Source organism: Eptesicus fuscus, chromosome 16 (assembly GCF_027574615.1).
Source record: "Eptesicus fuscus isolate TK198812 chromosome 16, DD_ASM_mEF_20220401, whole genome shotgun sequence".
In the NCBI taxonomy this organism is placed as follows: domain Eukaryota; kingdom Metazoa; phylum Chordata; class Mammalia; order Chiroptera; family Vespertilionidae; genus Eptesicus; species Eptesicus fuscus.
Window position 1 is genome coordinate 44123069 of NC_072488.1, and position 26262 is coordinate 44149330.

General features: G+C 38.7%; 1 protein-coding gene across 3 annotated transcripts in view; it reads right to left on the minus strand.

Annotated features, from left to right (window-relative positions):
- EXOC6B (exocyst complex component 6B) overlaps nucleotides 1-26262 on the minus strand; it is a 506048-nt gene that overhangs the window by 405954 nt on the left and 73832 nt on the right. For all 3 annotated transcript variants that reach the window (XM_054728545.1, XM_008147458.3, XM_054728546.1), the window contains one exon: nucleotides 17010-17214. In XM_054728545.1, coding sequence (XP_054584520.1) covers nucleotides 17010-17214 — 205 coding nt within the window. The remainder of the gene's footprint in view (nucleotides 1-17009; nucleotides 17215-26262) is intronic.

Below are 26262 nucleotides of genomic sequence, written 5' to 3' on the forward strand. Positions count from 1 at the left end.
TCTCACTGGTATAGAGTATAATCATCTCCCCTAACCGGTCATTCATTTCTAAAACAGTATTTTCTCAATTTTTAAATATTTCCAAACACTTAAAAATTTACATAAAGGTCCATTATCACTGTTCTTCACTAATGTCTAACCACACTCAGAGGCCTCCACGGTTGGCTGACTTCAGAGTTTAAGCAAACACACACACATGCGAGTACACACCACAACCTCACCAAGCCTTTCTTTCCCCAAAAACAAATGCCCTAATCTGCCGAGAATTTTCTCCTCCGCATGCACACACACAAGTAATAACTGAAAGCTGTTCTAAATTTGCTATAGATGTGCAATTAGAAAAGTATGTCAGGAAGGTAAAGTAGCCTGAACTTGTCAACAAAACAGCTTTTTTAGCAAGCTTTCAAAACAAATAAAACATAATCGGTTGAAAACTTTCAGCTCACAGTATACACTCTTGCCATTACTGTCCCTTAGCCTCTCACAAAGAACAAAGAAGTCCACAATTGAAAAATTCAACTCTAATGACCTGACCATTTCCCATATTTCATGGTCCAAAGTGTTATATTCCCTAGCCATCTCAGAGCACTCATTTATCCATTCACCTTCTGATGAAAATAGAAAGAATCCATCCCAAGAGTCAGGTTCAAAGGTGATAAAACCTCTAAACCTTAGAATCCCATAGACCTAGAAAAAGCAACAATTTAGATGTTTATCTGTCACTATTCGATTGCAAAAATTTAAGTTTGTGTTTTTGGTTTGGGATTCATTTCTGTTAAGATCCTAAACAAGAGAGAATAAGAGAAATGCCACATTCCCCATCACTGAGTAGTGTAGCAATAATTAACTAAAGTTCTAGTTAGTAGTCCTAATTATTTGTTGGATGTGTTTCCCATCCATTTCTTTTAAAGATTTTTTAATTGATTTTCAAAGAGAGGGGAAAGGAGAGGAAGAGAGAGAAAGAAACATAACATCAGCTGCCTCCTGCACAGCCCATACCAGGGATTGAACCTGCAACCCGGGCATGTGCCAGACTGGGAATCAAACTGGCAACCTTCCAGTGCACAGGATGCTACCCAACCAACTGAGCCACACTGGCTAAGTCCCCCATCCTATATATTTTTATTCATTTCATGATCAATGGCCATGAGTTATGGGTAGAGAGAAGGTTTGACTACAAAGGGGCGGCACAATGGAATTTGGGGAAGTGATGAAATTGTCCTGTATCATATTTGTAGTGCTGGTTACATGAAACTACTATGCATGTTTAAAAAACCCATGTATACCAAAAAATAATGAATTTTATTGTATGTAATTTTTTTTTTTTTAATTTTAACTACTTCAAGGGTTCCTACTTTGTCAGGAAGATCTAGAAGGAAGTGAGAAAATACAACTAAACTAGAGTTCTCTCTTTTAGACCATCCCTAAGTCTATATCTCTGGCTCTCTTGAATGTGTTTAAATATTTTTTTCTCCCTTTCTTTTTATTTCCTCACATATCAATTCCCTTAGCATTATTTTAATGGAGCTTTTGTGCTCAGTAAAGAAAACATCTGACAGAGGTTAAGAATAAACCCCTTGTTGAGAGCACAACAATCCAAGGAATTATCCACTGATTTCTCCAGGACCAGTAAGAGGTATCCCCCAGGTCAAAGGGAACACTTGGGGATTGGAGAGGAGGGCTCTAGATCCAAGCCTTACACTTGGTTTCACTACTCTACAAAATCTATTTCAGTCTCATTAATTTCTATGGTCTGAATTGCTTATTTAAACAGGCCTAGAGATTTATCATTGACATTAAAGCCATCATTACAGACATAGTAAAAAAAAAACAAAAATAAACAACAACAACCAACAATCCTGCATTTCTTTTTTTTTTAAATATATTTTTATTGATTTTTACAGAGAGGAAGAGAGAGGGATAGAGAGTTAGAAACATCAATGAGAGAGAAACATCGATCAGCTGCCTCCTGCACACCCCCTACTGGGGATGTGCCCACAACCAAGGTACATGCCCTTGACCGGAATCGAACCTGGGACCCTTGAGTCCGCAGGCCGACGCTCTATCCACTGAGCCAAACCTGTTTCGGCAATCCTGCATTTCTTAACACCAAAGCATGAAAAACCCTTTTAAGGTTAAAAAAAATGTTCCCCTCCAAAAGTCATGACTCATGCTTTTCCAAATCAGTTTGTTTATATACTCACAGAAAAATAGAGTTGCATTAATTTAATAAGGAGATGGAGAGGGGGAAAGACAGTTGGTATCAGGCTATTAATACCCAAGATACCCCCAAGTGAAGATTTTAATTGCCTGAAAAAAATCGAATTGATCTCAAAACAAAAATCATCCAAAAATGCCATATTTTGGGGGTATGCAGTGTGTTGGACACAGTGCTAAGTACTTTACTTACATAATCTTACTTGACTCTTAATAAAAGAGGAAAGGAAGATCCTGGCCTGTGTTGTTCAGTGGTTAGAGAAGTTACCTCCCAAACACCAAAGCATCCTGGTTTCGATTCCCAGTCAAGGGCACCTACCTGGGTTGCAGGTTTGATCCCCAGACCTGGTCAGGGAGCATGCAAGAGACAACCAACCAACCAATGTGTCTCTCTCACTTCTTCCCTTCATGCCTCCCTCCCTCCTTTCTGCACTCTCTTTAAAAAGCAATGAAAAAAAATCTTCGGGTGAGGATTAACAAACAAAATAAAACAGGAAAGGAAGGCTTGGATTAAATGTTTTGTCCACTCACATTATAACTGAGATAGCCATGCTTTAACCTAGCTTTTTTTATTTCAAACCTATGTTCTTTAATTATTAAGATACTAGAGGCCCAATGCATGAAATTCGTGCATGGGTAGGGTCCGTAGGCCTGGCCGGCAATCAGGGCCAATCTGTGAGGCAACCGGCGGGGCAATTGGGGGGCCCCCCGCTGGCACCCTCCTTGGCTGGCCTGGGGCCTGCAGGCTGGGGGCAACTCCTGTGTTGAGCGTCTACCTCCTAGTGGTCAGTGTGCATCATAGTGACCAGTCGTTCCAAAGGTTATTCCACCATTTGGTCGATTTGCATAGTCGGCTTTTACTATATAGGATTATAAAAGTTTCTCTACAAAAAAAGACTAGGAATGGATATGAGCTTACACTCTCTAAAATTATTAGAAAGATGTTTGACTGATGCTTGGTATTTTTTAGTATCACTATAACGGAATGACAAAGATAAGGCATTAGCGCTCCTACTTTGTAATTAGTGCAAGTCAAATTCATAATAAGTAAATGGCTATAGTCCTTGAGAATGTCAACAATGGAACCAGTCTCCTTTCTCCCTAAGTATATTAAACCACAATCTACCATCTTAGACCACTATCTCAAAGTCTTTTATAATCAATATAATCAAACTCAATCTTTTTTTTTAAGTAAATTTGGTTGGTGCTAATTCCTCTTTGACTATTCTGCTTTACAACTCATAATTCTTCTATTTATAAAATGTTACAATACTGTCTATAGTCAATTACATAAGACACCTATTTTTCTTGATTATTAATGATCCCTGCCACCCTAACAAAAGCATTTTTTTTAAAAAGACAATCGAAATGACAAAATATATTAATCATGCTCTATAAGATCTACTTTATAGAATTAAATAGACCTAAACTTAGGATAGAAAAGAACTAAATGTGAGAAAGCACTTACCAAATTTAAGATGGAATTAAAACAGTAGAATAAATTACTATCTGCAGGCAGGATCCAAGGATTAATCACATTTAATTTTTAAATGGGCAAAATTTACAACCATTTTAAAACATGTCTTTGGTGTTCTTGTTTGCTTTGTACACTTTTCACTGTGTTGATATCAAATTAGGTATTGGAACCTATTTAATCTAATTAGAATCCTATATAATAATCCTATATAATAAAAGGCTAATATGCAAATTGACTGAACGGTCGCTATGACGTGCACTGACCACCAGGGAGCAGACACTCAACGCAGGAGCTGCCCCCTGATGGCCAGTGTGCTCCCACAGGGGGCGCTCCGCTCAGCCAGAAGCTGGGCTCATGGCTGGCGAGCGCAATGGCAGTGGCGGGAGCTTCTCTCGCCTCCACAGCAGCACTAAGGATGTCTGACTGATGGCTTAGGCTCACTCTCCTCATGGGGAGCAGGCCTAAGCTATCCGTCAGATATCCCCCAAAGGCTCCTGGACTGCGAGAGGGCACAGGCTAGGCTTAGAGATCCCCCCCCCCCCGAGTGCATGAATTTTGTGCACCAGGCCTCTAGTTAATAATAAAATTATATCAGAATATCAAGAAAATCTGGGATCTGGGACAAACCAGAACTGAATAGTCTTTACCCTTGAATTTAAACCCTCTAAAAAATGCCATAGTTGGAATTGTTCTTTAGACAAAGAACCATTATCCACACAACTAAATACATACATAATAGAGAGCAAATACCATAGCTTTCAAACTTGAGTTAAACTTTATTATGGTTTTAGATCTTACATCATGGTTGATATTTTTAAAAATAAAGATTCTCACTTGGGTTGGTCTGCTCAGAAAGAAGCAGAACCCTCAGGTCTTGCAAGCAAGATTTCTACACCAAGAGAGAGAAAAGAGGGGGGAAAAAAGAGAAGGGAAAAGTAGGGGGGAAACCTAGCATGTAAAGAGAAGGGAAGTAAAAGAGAAGCAAATCTTTGTTTTAAAATATTTATTCTATATTTTAATCATGCAGTTGTTATATTTGACTTGAAATATAAGCAAAGTGTGATAGTAACTTCATAAATACAACACAAGAATACTAGCGCATATAGACCTGTAGTGAGAGATCACTACCTATTAAACAAAAGCATTAATAGACCATTACATTGATGAGATGAAAAATACATCTTGCTTCCATTCATCTTTTAGAAAGGCAGAGAGAGGCTATGTCTGACCAATCTAAAGTTTATCTGATAATAAAAATAATAAAGCGGTGTTCTCGGCCCCCTGTGTGTTAATGTCTAATAGCCCTTAGGTTACATATTTACTAGCATATTTAAGGCATCATTTTAAATAACCTCTTATATATCCTTGCATATTTCAGAGGTTAAATTATATAATAAAAACATAACCAGATAGCATCTTACTTATGTTAATAAAATCAATCATTTCCACCTCATAACTTAGATCTAAAGTATTGTTCTCAAATTCAAGTAAAAAATGAGTTCAGTGAACTGAACCTCATTTCCACATTAGTGTGGTGCATTTATTTATGACACTTGGGGGCAGTAGGAAATTCTAGGAGTATTGTATTGGAATGAAGTTCAGTTATTTTACAAACCACCCAAGAAAAACTTCACATTGTGGATCATGTTCCTTTATTTTAAATTTAACAAAAAGTTGTTTCCCAATGAAATAATATGAGGCCGCAGGCTCTCTCCCACAAAATTCTGAGGCCTAGCCAATTTTATGAAGGCTAGCCTATCAGCACTATTTTCCTTCATTGTTGTTTTAATTCCCTCTTTCCCAATCTTCTCCTGCAGCAGCACGGACAACTCACTCATCAGAGCACATGCCCAAGTACGAAATCAGGGTGTGGACCTGTAGTAGTGGCAGGTATGGCAGAGTGTGACATTTATTTTGCAACTAAAAGAGGGTGCCGAAGAAATCACATTCTCTTCTGAACACAGGTGAATATTTATCTTAAGAATATAAGGCAGAGCCGAAACCGGTTTGGCTCAGTGGATAGAGCGTCGGCCTGCGGACTCAAGGGTCCCAGGTTCAATTCCAGGTCAAGGGCATGTACCTTGGTTGCGAGCACATCCCCAGTAGGGGGTGTGCAAGAGGCAGCTGATCGGTGTTTCTCTCTCATCGATGTTTCTAACTCTCTATCCCTCTCTCTTCCTCTCTGTAAAAAATCAATAAAATGTATTTTAAAAAAGAAAAAGAATATAAGGCAGAAGAAAGAGATCACTCTGATTATCACAAATTTTCATCACCTTCAAAATGTTTACATTACAAAAAAACATTTGCTTTGTTGCCCATTCTACCAAATTTATCTGTTTTCTGCCTTAAAAAGGCACACAATATAACAGAGAATTGAATGGACCTTAATTTAATTTACATCTAATACATAATTCTAATTCCATCTTGTTACATCTATGAAACTGAGGACTGAAGACTGCTCAATTACCCCCCATAAAGCAGAAAAGAAAATCAATAGTGCCAAAGATAAATATAAATAATCTCTTAAATAAGAGCAACTCTTCCTTTGTACACTGAGAGAATTTTTCCCACCGTGTGTGTGTGTGTGTGTGTGTGTGTGTGTGTGTGTGTCCCAAATCAGATGACTTATATTTCTTCTCTCTCTTTTTTTGATCAATAGATTTTATCCAAATTATTCATGAAAAGCCATGCATAGCTAAGTCATACAGAGACAAATAGTTCTGTAGAGTTTATTATGAGAAACAACAGTTTTCTCCTTTCCTATTTACTCCCAAAGGTAGTTACTCTTTTGATGCTTACCTTTTTATCTCTATACAGCATGGTTATATGTGCTACTGTCTGGTGGTTTTTTTTAGTTTTATGATTGTGATAAATATACATAACATAAATTTTCCCTTTTTAATTCTTTGTAAGTGTACAGTTCTGTGGCATTAGGCACATTCATATTGTTGTACAACCATCATCACCATCCATCTTCAGAACTTTATCTTCCCCAACTGAAACTCTGTACTCATTAAACACTAACTTATTATCCCATCTCTCCCCAGCACCTGGAAACCATCATTCCACTTTCTGTCTTTATGAATTGACTACTTCAGGAACCTCACATAAGTGGAATCATACAATATTCATCCTTTTGTGCCTGGTTTATTTCACTTAGCACAATGTCTCCAAGGGTCATCCATGTTGTAGCATGTGTCCAAATTCCCTTCTATTTTAAGGCTGAATAATTGTCCCATTGAATTTGTATAACACATTTTGTTTATCCATTCATCTGTCAATGAACACTCAGGTTGCTTCTGCCTTTTGGCTATTGTGTTTTAGTGTCTTGTTTTGTTTGTTTACTTTTAAGCATTACCTTTAATCATTGATTTTCCAACAGGGAAGATGAAGATTTATGTATCATTCACAGATATAATACATCAGTACCACACATCTGCACAGTGTACATTAACCTATCTCTCAAAAACAAAGATAAATCAATAGATTACTCTGATAATTAACTTTTAGTATTTAGTTATTATCTATAATAATAAAAGCATAATATGCTAATTAGACCAGACATCTTTCCAGACGACATTCCAGACAAAGCCAGGGCTGCGAGGGAAGCCCAGGTCCCGGGTGCCTGCCAGCGGCCTGAGGAAAGCCCGGGTCCCAAGTGCCTGCCAGTGGCCAGAGGAAAGCCTGGGTCCTGGGTGCCTGCTGGCAGCCAGAGGGAAGCCCGGGTCTTGGGTGCCAGGGGGAAGCCAGTGCCGGCAGCCAGGGGAAGAAAGGCCTACTCTTGCATGAATTTCGTGCATCAAGGCCTCTAGTCCTATCTAATAAAATAGTAATATGCAAATTGACCGTGCCTCTACTACACCCACAAGCCACGCCTACCAGCCAATCAGGAGCGAGTATGCAAATTAACCCAACCAAGATGGCTGCGGCCATGGAGAGAGCAGGAGGCTTCGGTTTCCCTGGCAATGGAGGAAGCAAAGCTTTCCACCTGCCCTGGCCGGCCCAGGCCTCCGCTCAAGGCTACAAAGTTTCAATTATAGAAGATAAATAAATCCCAACAAAAATGGCAGCAGCCACGGAGCTGGAGAGAGCAGGAGGCTTGAGTTGCCCGGGCGATGGAGGAAGCCAAGCTTCCGCAGCCCTGGCCTGCCTTGGCCTCCACTCAAGGCTATAAAGTTTCAATTATAGAAGATAAGTAAATCCCAGATACCAGGGCCTCCGCTTGGGTCACAGGGGGGCGTGGCCAGCCTGCAAACCACCACAGGCCCCTTGCCCAGGCCACCCCACACCCCAAGGGAACCCCACCCTGATCCAGGACACCCTTCAGGGAAAAACAACCGGTCCCCACCCGTGCACCAGGCCTCTATCCCATCTAATCCTATCTAATAAAAGAATAAAATGCAAATTGATCATCACTCCAACACACAAGATGGCTGCCCCCATTTGGTCAAAGATGACTGCCCCTATGTGGACACAAGATGGCCACCACAAGATGGCCAGCAGGGGAGGGCAGTTGGGAGGGACCAGGTCTGCAAGGGAGGGCAGTTGTGGGTGATCAGGCCAGAAGGGGAGGGCAGTTGGGAGGGACCAGGCCGGCAGGAGGGAAGTTGGGGGCGACCAGGCCTGCACGGAAGGGCAGTTGGGGGGGAGGGGGCAGGCCTTCAGGGGAGAGCAGTTAGGGGGCACCCAGGCCTGCAGGGGAGGGCAGTTAGGGGTGACCAGGCCTGCAGGGGAGGGCAATTAGGGGCAAACAGGCTGGCAGGGGAGCAGTTAGGCATCAATCAGGCTGGCAGGGAGTGGTTAGGGGGTGATCAGGCTGGCAGGCAGAAGCAGTTAGGGGCAATCAGGAAGGCAGGCAGGTGAGTAGTTGGGAGCCAGCAGTCCTGGATTGTGAGAGGGATGTCCGACTGCCCGTTTAGGCCCGATCCAGGTAGGATCAGGCCTAAACGGGCAGTCGGACATCCCTCGAGGGGTCCCAGATTGGAGAGGGTGCAGGCTGGGCTGAGGGACACACACCCCCGTGCACGAATTTTGTGCACTGGGCTTCTAGTAACTATATAAATGCAATTCACAGTCAAGCCATACAAGATACTACAATCACTTTTCCTTTCTTACACACTTTTGTTTTCTGGAGTTAATAATTTTCTTATGTATATGTTTGCTAAGTTTTCTATGTATTTATCATTACTTTGTTCCCAAGTTCTCCACAACTATCTGAATTTCCTCTTAATATGCATAAATATATATATTCATCTTCGTAGGAATATGTTTTAAAACGTCTAAAATGTTCCAGGCTGTGCTAGTTGTACTTTCTGCCCTGCTACTCCACTGTCAACCAACTGCCTCCCTTGCCCATCATCTTAGGAAAACTGTCTGCCTTTGTCTTCTGTTGGATTATCTATGTCCTGAATATATCAGATACTTTTTGGTTGTTGTTCATGTAAAGTAAACTCTTCAGGCCTTTCATTAATGAAAATACTTGTACTCTCACACCTTCTTGGTATTGTGGTTACATATGGAAATATGATTTCTAAGGAAATCATTTTCCCTTAGAACTTTAAAGACACTGCTCCATTTCAGGTTAGCTTACAGTATAGCTTCCAGTGTTGTCTAAAATAATTTTGACACCAAATCTTTGTATGTGACCTGTTTTTTCTCTCTAAAGGCATTCAGGATTTCCTCTTTGTTCTCTGGCTCCTGAGATTTCAGAACATGCCTTAATGTAAGTCTGTTTTCATCCCTTTTGTTGGTCACTTTGTGGGTCTTTTAATCTGTTAGTTCATGTCTTAGAATTCTGGGAATTTTCCCCATATTATTTCTATGATTGAATTCCTTTTGTTCATTTTCTTTGCTTTCTTTTTCTAGAATGCCTAGCATCAAATGCTGGATCTCCTGGATGCCTCCTTAATATTCTTATAGATTTTATATTTCCCATATTCCATCTTTTTTTCTTTCTACTTTTCTCTCCGGAAGATATTTTTCAACTTTATTTTCCAAACCCCCCATAAAGTGGTTTCTACTTTCATAATTTTAATTTCTAAGCATTCTTTTGTTCTCTACATTCTTCCTTTTATGCAGCATTCTGTTCTTTTTTGCGTGTAAGTTACTTTCTCGTTTCTTTAACGCTACTATTGATGACAGTTTTGTTTTGGTTTGCCATTTCGGTTTTCCTCTTCTTGTAAAATATCTACGTGTTTGTTCTGACCTCTTTCACGTTAGAGCTCTTCTTAAACGTCTGGTAACCCTTTACTATCTGTTTATATTTTAAATTGGGAAACTGAAAAGCTGATTGAAACTTCTGTGCATGTACATCTGACTGATCAACTGCGGACTCGAGAGATCTGACTTGTCCATTTTGTTGGGGACTACCCATTGGACACATCTTTAGGACATTTCTCTTGTACTAATCATTTATTCAGAGTATCTTACAATCTCACACATGAAGGATTTAAGCCTGGCTATCAAAGTTCTGGGAACCAAATCAGAAGAGAGCTGTGAGATTGAGGATAAATCTCAATACTCTCACTGTTTTCAGTTTGGTAACCCTACCCTCAACTTGCATCTGTTCTCCTCCGGTCTTCTGCTAGAGCTGAGATAAGGCAGTTGACTGCTAGGGAATAGCTAGGGAAGGAATCAGTTGTCTTAACTGCTTTTGAAATAGATATTCAACCAATCCTTCTGTTTGGGCATTGATTTTACCCCCTTTCCCAGAAGAACCTGATGCTGCTAATTTCTAAGACCTGTGGGTTCTGCAAAACACTAAAAATTGAGTTGTTATCCACTTTTTCTAGTAGTTTATGACTGAGTTTTCTTCTGTTAATTGTCATTACTTAACAGTTTTAAAAAATGTAGTATCTACCATAGCTATTCTAATTGCTGCCTACTTCAAGACTCCTTACTATAAAACAGTCTCATAGTCCTCCACCTTACACCTACCATATCAGCAAAAAGCAAGAAGAAATAAATACCAAAATTAAGAAGAAAAGTGAATATAAAGTTAATCCAAGAATACCAGACCAACTAAATACCAACTTCTTTGACTCCAAAGGCCATATTCTGTGGAAGTGTTGCGTAACATCCAGCACAAAAGAGATTTCAACAATATTGCTTTTCCTTGGCAGTCATTACATGTCCTGTGTGAACTCAGTTGGTAATTCTGTGCCAGATCTAAGTCAAAAGATAGTCTACACAATAAATAAAAGAGCACATTTTGCTCTAATTAACACTTAACCAAATAAAGTATAAGGTGTAAAGGACCATGGTGACAACTAATCTCACCCAAGGGTCAGTTTCTTTAAAACCAGCTACTAAAGAAAGAATGGCTGGAAGCCTTCAATTTCTTTTATGGAACCAGTTCCTTGCCTAAGCATCAGTTATATAACTCATATAATTTGGCAAACCCAAGTTAGAATTTTTAAAGTAAATAAATCCTTCCCTTCATTAAAGGGCCTCACACAGAAATCAACCTAGCAAGAATGTGTTTACATTATAAATGTTATTTAGCCCCACAAAGCTTAATGCAAACTAATCAGAATAAGAAATATAGAACTTCCCTCCTGTACAAATCAATTCCATAAGTGAATTACAGAAATCAATTTCAAAAGGAACTAGAAAACAATAGACAATTAAGAAAGAACTTCTTTAGACATTTTTTTTATAAAATCACTTCAAGCTGAAATGATAATTCCAAACCGGATATGCACATTGTTTTGGAAACACACTGGAGGACAGTCAACATTGAAAAGGTTTTTTCTGCCTGCTTTAAAAATGGCTCTGTTTCCATGGCAGAACCCACAGGTGGGTCCACTAAATGCTTTCAGTCCAATACCATTTTAAATATATATATCTCAGAACATGAAAGATTTTTTGAAAATAAAAACCTAACTGCTTAACCTAAAATTCAATTGGTAATAAGAGAGAATTTTTAAAAAGCAGAATGAACAATGTTAAAATTTCTCCTCAGATTTTGCTAAATGACTGAGCTTCTAACCTAGTTATCAAAATTGAACATTTTCCTACCCTTATGCAGCTTTCCAGGCGTATTGAAAGACAGGTGGAAGACTCAGAGACTTTCACCTAGATACCATTTGAAAGTGGACTATACCATTGTTTCCTACATCCAAAGGCAAAATAAAACCATACAGTTTAGGCCTGGCCATGTAGCTCAGGGGTTGAGCGTCGACCCATGAACCAGGAAGTCACTGGTTCAATTCCCAGTCAAGGCACATGCCTGGGTTGCAGGCTCAATCCCCAGTACGGGCCATGCAGAAGATAGCCGATCAATAATTCTCATCATTGATGTTTCTCTCTCTCTCTCCCTCTCCCTTCCTCTCTGAAATCAATTTTAAAAAAAATTATAATCTCAGATATAAGCATGGAACCTAATGTACTCATTAAAGCTCAATTATTGTGGAAACCTTCTAGTAGTTTGTTTTGGCCTGGTGTATCACTAAGACAAGTCAATTTACTAACTGCCTCTATCATTCCACTGAACCAAGGACAAAGCTCACCCCATGGGTTACTTTAGCAACCCATATTCACCTACATAATTTCTAGAAGCACCCAGCCAACTATCAATATAAATAAGACTTTCATATGTTTTCTCATATGATTCTAAAGAAGGCTTTACAAAAAAAAAAAAAAAAGACAAGAACAAACTCTTTAAAGCCAAAACTCTGGTTGCTGAACTAAAAATAAATATTAAAATTTTTTAAATATATTTTTATTGATTTTGGAGAGGAAAGGAGAGGGAGAGAGAGAAACATCAATGATGAAAGAGAATCATTGATCGGCTATCTCCTGCATGCCCCACACTGGGGACCAAGCCCGCAACCCAGGCATGTGCCCTTGACCAGAATTGAACCTGGGACCCTTCAGTCTGCAGGCCAAAGCTCTATCCACTGAAACAAACCAGCTAGGGCAAGAATAAAATTTTTAATAGCAGCATTGACAATGCTAAAAATTGAATTAGTAAATCTGAAGGGAAACAAACATGTGGGGGAAATGTCAGAGATAAAACTGTGAAGAAAATAGTCAAGAGACATGGAAAACAAGTATTTTCTAGGCTATATAACAGCAGGTTGTAACAGAGACTAGCTAGCTATTCCCAAACCTCCTGGTCACACAGATAGACTGTATTTCCAAGCCTCATTTGCAGTGTGTAAGCTATGGCCAATGTAATGTTGGCAGAAGTGATATGGATCACTTACAAGCTTGGTCCATAATAAACCTCCAAGCATTATTTATTACTCTTTTCCCTACTGCTGTAATCTTGAAAGCCACAGGTTGAAGTGGTAAAGCCACAAGTTGGAAAAGTCCTAGATCCTTGAAGATCACTTGGAACAGTGCCACCCTACCAGAACATCCATTTTAGACTTTACATGAGCTAAAAATAAAACTTCTATGGTGAGATTTTGGAGCTTAGCTACAATAGCAGGCAACATTATTTAAGGAAAACAGAAACTGGTGTTGGAAGAACAGTGTGGCCATAACAAAACAAAAAATAAAAGGCATTAATGTAGAGATCAGACAGTAGGCAGCAAGAATATTTCGCAAGTCAAAAGCCTAGAGAGCCCTGTAAAAATGTGACAAGACAATTGGGAAAACAAACCTGTAATAAATGAAAAAGCACACCATGTGCCTACTGTAGCTCTATAAGTGAATGGGCGGTCATAGTCACAGTGTATACTGGCATTTACTTTCTGCTTTTAACAAGGTATTACATAAAAAGATGAGCATAGCCCTGGCCAGTTTTGCTCAGTGGTTATAGAATTGGCTCATAGACAGAAGGGTCGAAGTTTCAATTCCCAGTCAAGGGCAAGTACCTTGGTTGCAGGTTCCCCAACCCCAGTAGGGGTGAGTGCAGGAGGTAACCAATCTATGTGTCTCACAGCAATGTTCCTCTCTCTCTCTTTTTCTCCCCCTCCTCCCTCCCTTCCACTCTCTCAAGAAATCAATGGAAAAAAATATCCTTGGGCAAGAATTTAAAAAAAAAAAGAAAAAAAGATGAGCATAGAAAAGAATTTACTGATTTGCAAATGCACTTATAGGGAATAGAAGTCCAGAAACTTGGGCCTCAGAGGGTTATAAAGCTAAACACACAAAGATCCTAAACAGTAAGAGAGAGAGAAAAAAAAAAGGTAAGTGTTTGAGAAAGAAAATTCCTAGAAGACTACTAGTTGAACGAAGTGAGGCAACGATCAGATTCAGGTATAATTTCCCCACACATTATTTCATAGAGCCTCAAAACAAAGCCATTAATGTAAGAAGGTGACATGAGGCAAGGGCTATGCTATCTCACCTCCACTACCTCCCCAAATAAAAAAGAAGGAAAAAAGTTCCTGAAAACTATATTTAGAAATGATGTCCACATAGTACCTGATACTGGGTATGACGTCCACATAGCACCTGTTAGAAAGAAACAGATCAAAGGCCTACTAAGTTTTGAGATAACTATCGTGCCAAAACCCCATAAAGCTGGACAATAAATCTTTGACTGTTCATAGCCTTAAAACAACTTCCAGGCCCCTACACTTGCAGGAGCAGAAAGCAGGCAGAGGAAGGAAGGAAATTAGGGAGGGAAAGAAGGAGAGAAGGAGGAACTAAGTTGTAGATATAAATATAGATGGAGAGAGAGAGAGAAAAACAAAATCTTCTTGTAAGGCAGCTACATTCCCCAGCATGGACTTCAGAAGAGCACATAGAAAAAAAAAGAAGAAGAAGAAAAGAAAAAGCAGTGTGCAGCCAGGAGCCCAGGAGAGCAATGGGCAAGGAGTCAACATCTACACAAGAAGTTCCCTTACTACCAAGGTGGAATGATTTCCCAATGCTGACCCAAAAGAATTACATGATTTGCTATGAAGCAGGTAATACTGTGTGTCTCCCATTATTCCCTTTTCTACATGGGAGTTTTTGTTGTAGTTATTCTATTTTTGCTTTTTTCTTATAAATGGGGATTGTAAGGGATGCAGGTCCAGATAACTTGTCATCCTAGTTCCTGGTCACCAGCCTTTGGAGAGACATATATGGATCTCATGAAGAATGTTGAGTATCTCTGGAAGATACTAGACTTTGAGATGGATGTAATGACTGGGTGGGATATTGGGCTGCCACTCTTAGGAAAAAGCCTAAGGAAGAGTGAAGAGATATTTGATAACCAGAAGGGTAGGCTTTGTCAGAGACTAGCAATTATCTACCAAACCTGTGTCCTTCTCCTCTTAGAAACAATCAGATATCCTTTCCCAGCCACCCTTGCAGGTCAGTATAGCCATATAATTAAGTTCTGGCCAAAGAAATGTGAGTAGAAGTGATAATGTGCTGCATCCATGCCTAGCCCTTAAATCCCTCCCAAATGTAACACTCCTTGTGCAGTAATCTTCAAAGCCATATTAAAGATGGCACAGGAAACACAGTGGAAAGAGTAATTAAGTCACCATTGTGAAGAAAACCATCAGAAAACCATTTTGGGCTTGATATAAAATGATAAATAAACCATTTACTCTCCTTTTCCAAATTCCATGAATTCAAGCAAAAATTTATTGACCATAATCTACAAAGTACATGGTAGTTTCTCCCCCACCTACTTTCCTTAGCATTTGAGTATTATAGAAGACTAGAGTCTCTGTGCACAAAATTTGTGCACTCGGGGGGGGAGGGGTGTCCCCTCAGCCCAGCCTGCTCGCTCTCTCTCTCTCTCTCTCTCTCCCTCTTCTCTCTCTCTCTCTCTCTCTCTCTCTCTTTCTCGCTCTCTTACTCTCTCTCTCTCTCTCTCTCTCCTTCTATATATCAATAGAAACATATCCTTGGGTGAGGATTTCTTTTAAAAATCAACCAGCAGTGCAAAGGTATATTTTCAATGATTAATTTTGTTTCTTCACCACTAAAAACAGATATAATTATTTCTACCAGGTTTACCATCAATTAGTTTTAAACTTTCCATTCTGTAAAATGTAACACTGACAAAATTAAAAAGAAGAAATGGAAATGAATATCTGCATTCCCTTAGGAAAGGGATTCTCAATAGGCAAATCTCCTCTGCAGAATCAAACAGACATCTGAAAGATTACCATATGACCCAAACATGGCCTACTCCCTCCTTTCTCACAGAATAAGAACCACAAATGACTTCTTCAAGAACACAGTTGTATTGCAGAATAAAAAACAAAAATAAAAAAACACTTTCCATAAACAAATGAATCCTCTATTTATTGTTGCAGGCTACATCATAAGGTATATTGAGAAATTTTAATAAAATCAATGTGACTTATATTTCAAAAAAGCAAGTAGCACTGCAAATAATTCCTGCTCTTTTATTCATAATGACAAAGGAAATCCAGACACTTCTTGTGGTGTTGGTGACTTAAAGATGAAGAAATTAAAGGAAAAAATATAAATGTTTCTAACAGATTTGTTAATTTATAAGCTGTAAATAAATTCCTTATATGATCATAATTCACAGCATTTCCCATAGGACTTTTTCATTGACACCCAATGATATCTATATAATAAAAGCCTAAGTGACCATTACAAGACCAGAACGACCAGTCACTATGATGCACAATGACCACCAGGGGGCAGATGCTCAGTGGAGGAACTACCCCTTGGTGGTCAGTGTGCTCCCACAGGGGGAGTGCCACTCAGCCAGAAGCCAGGCTCACAGCTGGCGAGTGCAGCAGCAGTGGCAGGAGCCTCTCCTGCCTCTGGGGCAGCGCTAAGGAGCAGCGAGCCGAGCGGTAAGGAGCAGCAAGCGGGCAGGCAGTAAGGAGTGAGGGGTCCCAGACTGCGAGGGGACGCCCCTCCCAGTGCATGAATTTTGTGCACCGGGCCTCTAGTCAGAAATAAAAATTACAGAAATATTCAAATCTATAACATGACAGTTTGCTTACATAGTAAATAATCAACCAAAAATACCTGCAACACGATTTTTCTCATTAACTAGAAAGAGAACTTTTTAAAATCTTGGGCTTCAAATCATATCCAAAGCCAAAGGTAGTATTTAAAAACAAACAATCAAACAAACAAAAAACAAAAACCTCATCAAAGCCCCAATATAAACCATTACAATCAATCAGCAGTTACTGAACATGCACACAGCAAAAAATATATATATATTATATGTAAATAATATATACATATATATATTAGTAAATAATTCCTTTCTCTGTTAAGAAAATATAACACATTTTTTTAATTGTGTGTTCCCATAAAGATGAAGGACTTCCCTAAAATGACAAGAAATAATTAAGACACAAAGCAAAAGAATTTAACAAAATACTTGCAAAGTCATTGGCCAACCTATCATAAACCCAAGACCTACTTGCTTCATGGCAGTCTCTCCAATTTTGTCTGAATGTTTGCGAATACTCTCCAGAAAGTCTTTGAGATCAGACATAGAGACATCCTTAATTTCTTCGCGAAGCTTAGGGATATTATCCACCATCACCTTGCAGAATCGATAGTGGCTCACTTGAGGCAGATAGGTATGCTCTAGATGTTCCAGAGTTTTCAGTGCAGGGTAATGCCTATAAAAGGAATTATATCACCTTTAGCTCAACTCAGTCTGTTTTTGGGTCACAGATACACTCCTCAGGCAAAATTTCTAGCCTGAATTAGTTTTCATTGTACATTAAGACAAATCCAGTATTAACTTTTTAATAAAAACATCCATGGAAAATCTCAAATTATTAACAATTAATAAATATATGCATTAAAAGACAAGTAAATTATAATAAAAAATATTCTTCTCTTTTCTTTCAATTTCATTGAAAGATTTTTTAAAGCAATGATTATAACACTGCATTGTAGATTCTATAAAATATATAGATATAATACATATGGCAAAATAGTACAAAAGAGGGAGGAAGTAATGGAGCTAAGTTAAAGCAAAGTCACTACATTATACAAAAATTGTACCACCAATGACCTAAAGTAGACTGTAATAAATTAAGATACAGATTATAATTCATAGAGCAGCCTCTAAAAAAATAACTCAAAAAATAATCAATAAAAAATTTAACAATGTATTTTTAAATAGCACACTAAAAATTATTTAACACCAAAAATGGTAGAAAGCAGAAGAACAAAAAAGACATGAAAAACATAGAAAACAAAAGAGCAAAATCCAACCATATCAACAATTACATACACTCCAACTAAAGGCAGACATTGTCAGAAAGGATTAAAAAGCATGATATGAATATATGTTGTCTATAAGAAACATACTTTAAATTCAAAGAAACAAATAAGTTATAAAATAGAAAATGAAGTAAGATATACCATGCAAAAAGTCATCATAAAAATGCTTAAATAGCTGTTAGTATAAGAGAAAATAGTTTAAGACAATAAATATTGCTGTAATACAGAGAAATATTTCATAACGATAAAGGGACAATATTTATCTAACAGGAAGAAAAGCTACCATAAGCATAAGAAAATGATAAAGGTGACAAGATAAAAACAAAATAAGCTATGCATAAAAAGAACATAAGGGCCAATATGTGAAAAAAGAAGTTGAACTGAAATGTTAATAAATCCAAATCAAAAACATAATTTGTCACTCAAACTGATAAATATTTCTTAAAAAATCATAGGTAACATTTTCAAGGGTTTCAATAAATGATAATTCACAGCCTGCTGGTAAACAAATTTGTACTAATGATACAAGTTTTCAATGAAGAATTTTACCAAAACAAGTATTCTAAACAGCTACATTTCAAAAATAAACAAACACAAATTAGATGCATAAGTTTCTTGAATTAGTTATATTTATTAACAAATAAAAATACTAATCTAGATGTCAAATAACAAGGAATTAGACACATTATTATAGACTAGAGGCCCGGTGCACAAAATTCATGCACTCGGAGGGGAGGGATCCCTCAGCACGGACTGCACTCTTTCGCAGTCTGGGAGCCCTCAGGGGATGTCTGACTGATGCCTTAGTGCTGCCACGGAGGCAGGAGAGGCTCCCACCACCACTGCTGCGCTAGCCAGCCATGTGCCCGGCTTCTGACTGAGTGACGCTCCCCCTGTGGGAGCACACTGACCACCAGGGGACAGCTCCTGCATTGAGGATCTGCCCCCCTGGTGGTCAGTGCGTGTCATAGCGACCGGTCGTTCTGCTGTTCGGTCGATTTGCATATTAGCCTTTTATTATATAGGATCCATGTAGTAAAAGACTAATAAAACAGCAAAATTTTTACAATACTTTTGTATGAAAATTATTTCAAAATCAGAACTTACACCTCTGGCCAGTGCTACTAAGTGGTTAGAGCATCATCCCACATACCAAAGGGTCTCGGGTTCAATTCCCAGTCAAGGGCACCTGGGTTGCAGGTTCCATCCCTGGCCCTGGTCAGGGTGCGGGCGAGAGGCAACCAATTAATGTGTGTCTCTCACATTGATTTTTTCTTTCTTTCTCTCTCTTCCCCTCCCCATTACCTTCCACTCTCTCTCTAAAAATCAATGGAAAAAATATCTTCAGCTGAGAATTTTTTAAAAAAAATCAGAACTTACAGAGAAGGAACCAAGATGGCAGGATGGTTATACACTTGTACTTGCTGCCTCGCACAACCACATCAAAACTACAACTAAAAGACAAAACGGATATCATCCAGAACCACAGGAAGGCTGGCTGAGTGGAAATTCTACAACTAGAAGGAAAGAGAAAAGCGCATTGAAACTGGTTGGAGGTGCAGAGGTGCGAAAGTGCGGAGGTACGGAGGCGCGTGGAAATGGGCTGGCAACTGGGTACGCTGTTGTCTTTTTCAATCGGGAGGGATATACAAGCTCCCAATTGCTCTGAACTCCAGTTCCGGGTGAGACTCTGGGGACCCAGACTCATAAGGGGAGAAACTGGACTGTCTGGCATCGGGCCGGAATGCGAGGGCAGTTTTCTCGCAGAGGTGCTTGCAGCGATCATTGTTCCTGCACGGGGCCGCGGGACACAGAGACCCCGGGACCTCTTCAAGGCAGAGCAGACTGGTAGCCATTGTGGTTTGCTCCACCCTGATGATTCCCTGAGACCCCGCCCCACCCAATTTACAACCCCACCCAAGCTCTGAGTAGAGGCTTTTGCATATGAATGGCCTGTTCTTTTGTAATCTAAAACCTAACAAACTACAGCTGGGTCAAAGAGTGTCAAAGCTTCCAAAAGAAGGCCTAGACAGCAGCCTACATTGCTTCACAGCTGGGCCTCAACTGGGCACTTCCAAACCCCAAACAAAGAGGAGGAATCTGCAGATCTCTCTGTAGCTCCTGCTGGGTGGCCTCAGGCAGAGGCTAAATTAGCACCTTCTTGGAGATCCAAGAGCCAGTGTACCCAGTGGTCAGTGTGAGACCATCCAGATTACAACTCTTCACATCCATAAGCGACACACTCAAGGGGCATACTCAGTGAGCACCAAAGCCCCACCAAAGCAAGTCCTGCTCCATAGGAATGTCTCCTGCACAGCAGCTCTCCCACTGTAGTTGCAGCTGGTCCTCACAGCCAATTGTCCTGGTGGTCAATTCCTTCCAGTGATACCAACAGCAATAAAGACTTAACTAGAACAAGACTGTGCACACAGCCCACAAAGGGGTGCACCAAGAGTGTCCACCTCAGGTAACTGGGGAGGCTGAGCCACTGGGCCCTATAGGACACCTACCACACAAAGCCACTCTATCAACACAGGGAAGCAGCCAAAATGCAGAGACAAAGAAACAGGTCACAAATGAAAGAAATGGAGGAAAGCAAACTACTGGATATAGAGTTCAAAACCACGGTTATAAGGTTACTCAAGAATCTTCTAGAAACCTCCGAGAAATTTAGTGAGACCCTAAAGGATATGAAAAAGGACCAATTAGAAATTAAGCATACATTGACTGAAATAAAGAATAATATACAGAGATCCAACGGCAGACTAGAGGATCACAAGAATCAAGTCAAAGATTTGAAATACGAAGAAACAAAAAACACCCAACCGGAAAAGAAAAAAGAAAAAGAATCCAAAAATATGAAGATAGTGTAAGGAGCCTCTGGGACAACTTCAAGCATACCAACATCCGAATTATGGGGGTGCCAGAAGAAGAGAGAGAGCAAGATATTGAAAACCTATTTGAAGAAATAATGACAGAAAACTTCCCCCACCTGGTGAAAGAAATAGACTTACAAATCCAAGAAGCGCAGAGAACCCCAAACAAAAGGAATCCAAAGAGGACCACACCAAGACACATCATAATTAAAATGACAAGGGCAAAAGACAAAGAGAGAATCTTAAAAGCAGCAAGAGAAAAACAGTTAGTTACCTACAAGGGAGTACCCATATGACTGTCAGCTGGTTTCTCAACAGAAACCATGCAGGCCAGAAGGGAGTGGCAAGAAATATTCAAAGTGATGAATAGCAAGAACCTACAACCAAGATTACTCTACCCAGCAAAGCTATCATTTAGAATTGAAGGTCAGATAAAGAGCTTCACAGATAAGAAAAAGCTAAAGGAGTTTATCACCACCAAACCAGTATTATATGAAAAGCTGAAGGGTATTCTTTAAGAAGGGGAAGAAGAAAAAGGTAAAGATAAAAATTATCTTTAACAACAAAGTGACGATAAATACATATCTATCAATAAGTGAATCTAAAAATCAGGTGAATAAAAAATCTGATGAACTGAATAAACTAGTGAATATAATAGAATCAGGGGCATAGAAAGGGAGTGGACTGACAATTCTCAGGGGGAGGGGTGTGGGGGGGTGAGGGAAGAGACTGGACAAAAATCATACACCTATGGACAAGGACAGTGTGGGGGGGGGGGCGGTAAGGGCATGGGGTGGGGTGGGAACTGGGTAGAAGGGAGCTATGGGGAGAAAAAAGAGGAACAACTGTAATAATCTGAACAATAAAGATTTATTAATAAAAAAATCAGAACTTACAAGTATAATCATAACATTTTTAACATTAGAAATATGTATACATGTATAGATTATGAATATATATGCATGCATAAACTATATAATCACTAAATATACCCAAACATAAGAACATAGAAAAATGATTATAAAAATATATACAAAAATGTTAACCATAATTTTTTTCCCTTGGATAGCAACATTATGGTTGATTATTTTCTTCATGTTTTTAATTTCCTAATTTCCAATGATATATTTATATAGGGAAAATTCCGTTCCAAATCTATAAATAAAGGACTTACAGCCCTATTTTAGATTTTAAGAGTGAATTTCACAGTAGTGAAATTCTCTTCTTTCCCAAATGCACTTAATACCACAAACTAAAGATTAGAGATTGGTTTTGTTTTAATTTTTTGTTATTGTTTTTCCTTTGTGTGTTCCAAAAATAAAAAAGTTAGTCCAGCATGGCCAAATACATAGAGGAAAGAAAGGTTTATTTCTTCTAAATTTAGAAATAAAAATATAAATATAGTTTAATCTGAAATGGTTGGTTTTATTAAAATTTACAGACTCAAAAACAGTGCAATTCACATGGTTTGTGTAAACAGAATGGTGTTTATAGTACAATTAGGTACAAAGAGCTATGTGCAATAAAATGCAATTTCTCTAGAGAGAAACTTTAGAATGGACAGAAAGCCAGAAATTAAGCCAAAAAGATAAACACACTTTGGGGTTTAGTTATATTTTGGAACATTGTTTATAGAATGAGAAAAATCTAACAATGTTGCCTGCGAGACACATTCACTGATGAGACACATGGCTCCATGCCGAAAACATCTGGTCTGTCAACTCTACAAAAGCTAATTAGTATAAAACCCAGTGATTCCCAGCAACAAAGAATGTTAACTTATTTCCCCATTGTCTTTCCTCTATCATATTCATGTTCCCACTATAACAGATCAAAAAGATTATTCAAATTTCTGGTGTATTTCAAATATCAGTGACAGGTTAAAGAATGATAGCCAATTAAACACCTGTATAGCAGACACCAAAAGAAAAAAATTCTATTTCCAACGGCCATAGAAATATAAAACAAGATTTAGACATTACTTTGGCAACCTCTAAACATTATTAAAACTGAATCAAAAGAACAAATTCTAAGCTTTATTTGCATGTGTGTTAGCTATCCTTCTCTCCCCCACATGCAGGCTACCTTATAGTAATGTGAGCAAAAAGAAAATAAATAAAATTAAAAAGGGAATAAAAAGAAAGGTAACAGGAAAGGAGATCTAAAAAATCCTATAAACTGGATAACTAAAGTCAGAATAATTTAGACATGGTCGAATGCTATCATGAGAAGAGAAATGTTGATTTTAGGCTAATTAAATTTTGGTACTTCCTTGCCATGGTGCAGAACTGTTTCACAAAAATGGTTTTTAAAATTCTAATCTGATCTTTTTTAAAATATATTTTATTGATTTCAGAGAGGAAGGAAGAGGGACAGAAATATAGAAACATCAATGATGAGAGAGAATCATTGATCTTCTCTGCCTCCTGGGAACCCAGCCTGCAACCCCAACTTGAGTATGTGCCCTGACCAGGAATCAAACCATGATCTTTGGTCCATAGGTTGAAGCTCAACCCCTGAGTCATACCTGCCAGGCTAATAGTGATTTTTTAAAGCAGATCACAATTTTTTTTTATTTTTTTTAAATATATTTTATTGATTTTTCACAGAGAGGAAGGGAGAGAGATAGAGAGCTAGAAACACTGATGAGAGAGAAACATTGATCAGCCGCCTCCTGCACACTCCCCACTGGGGATGTGCCCGCAACCAAGGTACGTGCCCTTGACCGGAATCGAACCTGGGACCTCTCAGTCTGCAGGCCGACGCTCTATCCACTGAGCCAAACCGGTCTCGGCCAGATCACAATTTTTAAAATTCATAGTATGCTAAGAATATGAAATAAAAATTTTCACTACAGAAAATTAGTGCCTTTCCTAATCAAAGAGCATCATTAACAACTATTTAACCCCTTCTATGAGCTAAAGATAGAAAGATGGTTGGATATCTTTCCTGAAGGAACATAAAACCTAGCAGTATAATCAGTAATTACAGCTTTAAAAAAAAAACAAAAAACTATGCTTCCAGCCATGAAGGACTAATAAGAAACAGACATGAACTTCCAAAAAGTAGAATACTGGCTAAAATATATAAAACAATTGTTTTCAGATAGTAGACTTCAGGTAACAGAACTATAATCTCTGAAAAAGGGAAACAAATAAGGTGAGCTTAATAATTATATGAGTTATCTATTTGAAGGTGATTTCTAGATCATGGACAAAGTCAGTGAAAACCCAAACAGAACCCAGCAGCGTAGCAGCATTGGAGTCAGAAGAGTTCAGGAAAGCTGACACACCTTGAGGTTGTGCAGCAGAATTCAAAAAGAAAAGGGAGGAATGCAGAAATCTACACAGAGGGTTCCCTTGAGTCTTTGCTAAGTACTAGGCCAGGCATAGGAAAAATGAAATTCCACATGGACAGGCAAAAAGAATGAAGAAAAAGTGGGGAAGGAAGGGAAGATGGGAGGAGAGAGAGAGAGAGAGAGAGAGAGAGAGAGAGAGAGAGAGAGAGAGAGAGAGAGACCATGGAGATGTAAGGTAAACACTTCCAGGCATAGAGAAATATTCAAACAGCCAAGCTGAAGAGTCCTTGAGGATTCCTGAGTTATTCAGTGAAGATGACTACTATTCTGAAATATCCCTGAATGAAGGTGGGCCTAGTAAAGCTTAAAAATTGAGTTTAAACAAACCTGCAAACAACTAAACTAATTGCCGAAACAAAGACCAACACTCTCTAAGAAAAAAAAAAAAAAAAAGCCCCCCAAAATCCAGACACCCTTGAAGATAATATAATGTCCATTATTCAATCAAAAATTACTAGACATAAGAACCAAAAAAAAAAAAAGACCTATAACTAGGAAAAACAAAAGCAGTCTGCAGAAAGAGATCCAAAATGCCCGAAGTGACAGAACTAGCAAAGAAGTACGTGAAAACAGAGAGTAGAGCTATATACTTGTATTTAAAAACACAAAAAATAAGAGAAATTAAACATTTTAAAAATGGAACTCCTAAATGTAAGGAATATATTTTCTGAAATGAAAACTTCCCTGGAATAGGAATAAAAGAAGATTACACAATGCAAAAAAAGAGAAATGAGAAATCAGTGTACTTGAAAACAGCAATAAAACTATACCATGTAAAGCACAGAGAGAAAAAAAGATGGGGGGGAGGGGTAAAAAACAGAATAGATCCTCTGTTCCAACATAAATGTAATTTAAGTCCCAGGACAAGGATGGAAAAAGGAGAGAAAAAAATGTTTGAAAAAAATAGTATCTGAACCTTTTCCAGTTTTTCTGGAAATTAAACCCACAAATCCAAGAAGCTAAACAAAACACAAGTAGAATAAATACACACATGCATCAAAATCAAATTGCTGAAAACAAATGATAAAGACAAAAGTTTTACAACAGATGGAAAAATGGCACATTAAGTATAGACAGACAACTGTAAGACTGGATCACATACCTCTCCTTAGAAAACTACATAAGCCAAAAAACAAAGAAATGACATTTTAATAACTAATTAATCTTTAAACTTAGACTTCTATACCCATCAAAAATAGTTTTCAAAAGTGAAGATGAACAATAAGATACTATTTCACACCCATCAAGATGGACATAATCAAAAAACAAACAATAATAAGTATTGAGTGGGATGTGCAGAAATAGAAATCTTCACATGCTGCTGGTATATGGTGTGAAGGTAAAAACACAGCTACTTTGGTAAATAATCTGGCACTTCCTGAAATTGTTAAACATAGAGTTAAAACATGATCTAGCAATTCTATTCCCAACTCTATAACCAAGAGAAATGAAAGCATATCTCCACAAAATAAACTTATAAACAAAAATTCATAGTAGCATTACTCAGAAAATCCAAAAAGTGAAAATAACACAAATGTTCATCAACTGATGATAACTAAATAAAATGTGATATATCCCTATAATAAAATAGTATTCAGCAATAAAAAAAAATTAAGAACTGGTATACAGTATAACATGAATGAATCTTGAAAACATTATGTTAAATGAAAGAAGCTAACCACAAAGAACCACATATTGTATTATTCCATTTACTAAAGGCCCAGTGCACAAAATTTGTGCACAGGGGTGAAGGGTGTCCCTCAGCCCGGCCTGATCCCTCTAGCAGTCCAGGACCCCTCGCTCCTTACCGCCCGCCTGCTTGCTGCTCCTTACCACTCAGCTCACTGCTCCTTAGCACTGCCACAGAGGCGGGAGAGGCTCCTGCCACCTCTGCTGTGCTCACCAGCCTTGAGCCCGGCTTCTGGCTGAGCAGCGCTCCCCCTGTGGGAGTGCACTGACCAACAGGGGGCAGCTCTTGTGTTGAGCGTCTGCCCCCTGGTGGTCAGTACACATCATAGCGACCGGTTGTTCTGGTCATTCCACCGTAATGGTCGCTTAGGCTTTTATTACATAGACTAGAGGCCCAGTGCATGATTAAATCATGCACATGTAGGGTCCCCTAGGCCTAACCTGCCATCCAGGCCATATCCACTGCCCCGCAAAGCCTAGCATGCTCCGTGGACACTTCTGGAAGCCTGCTC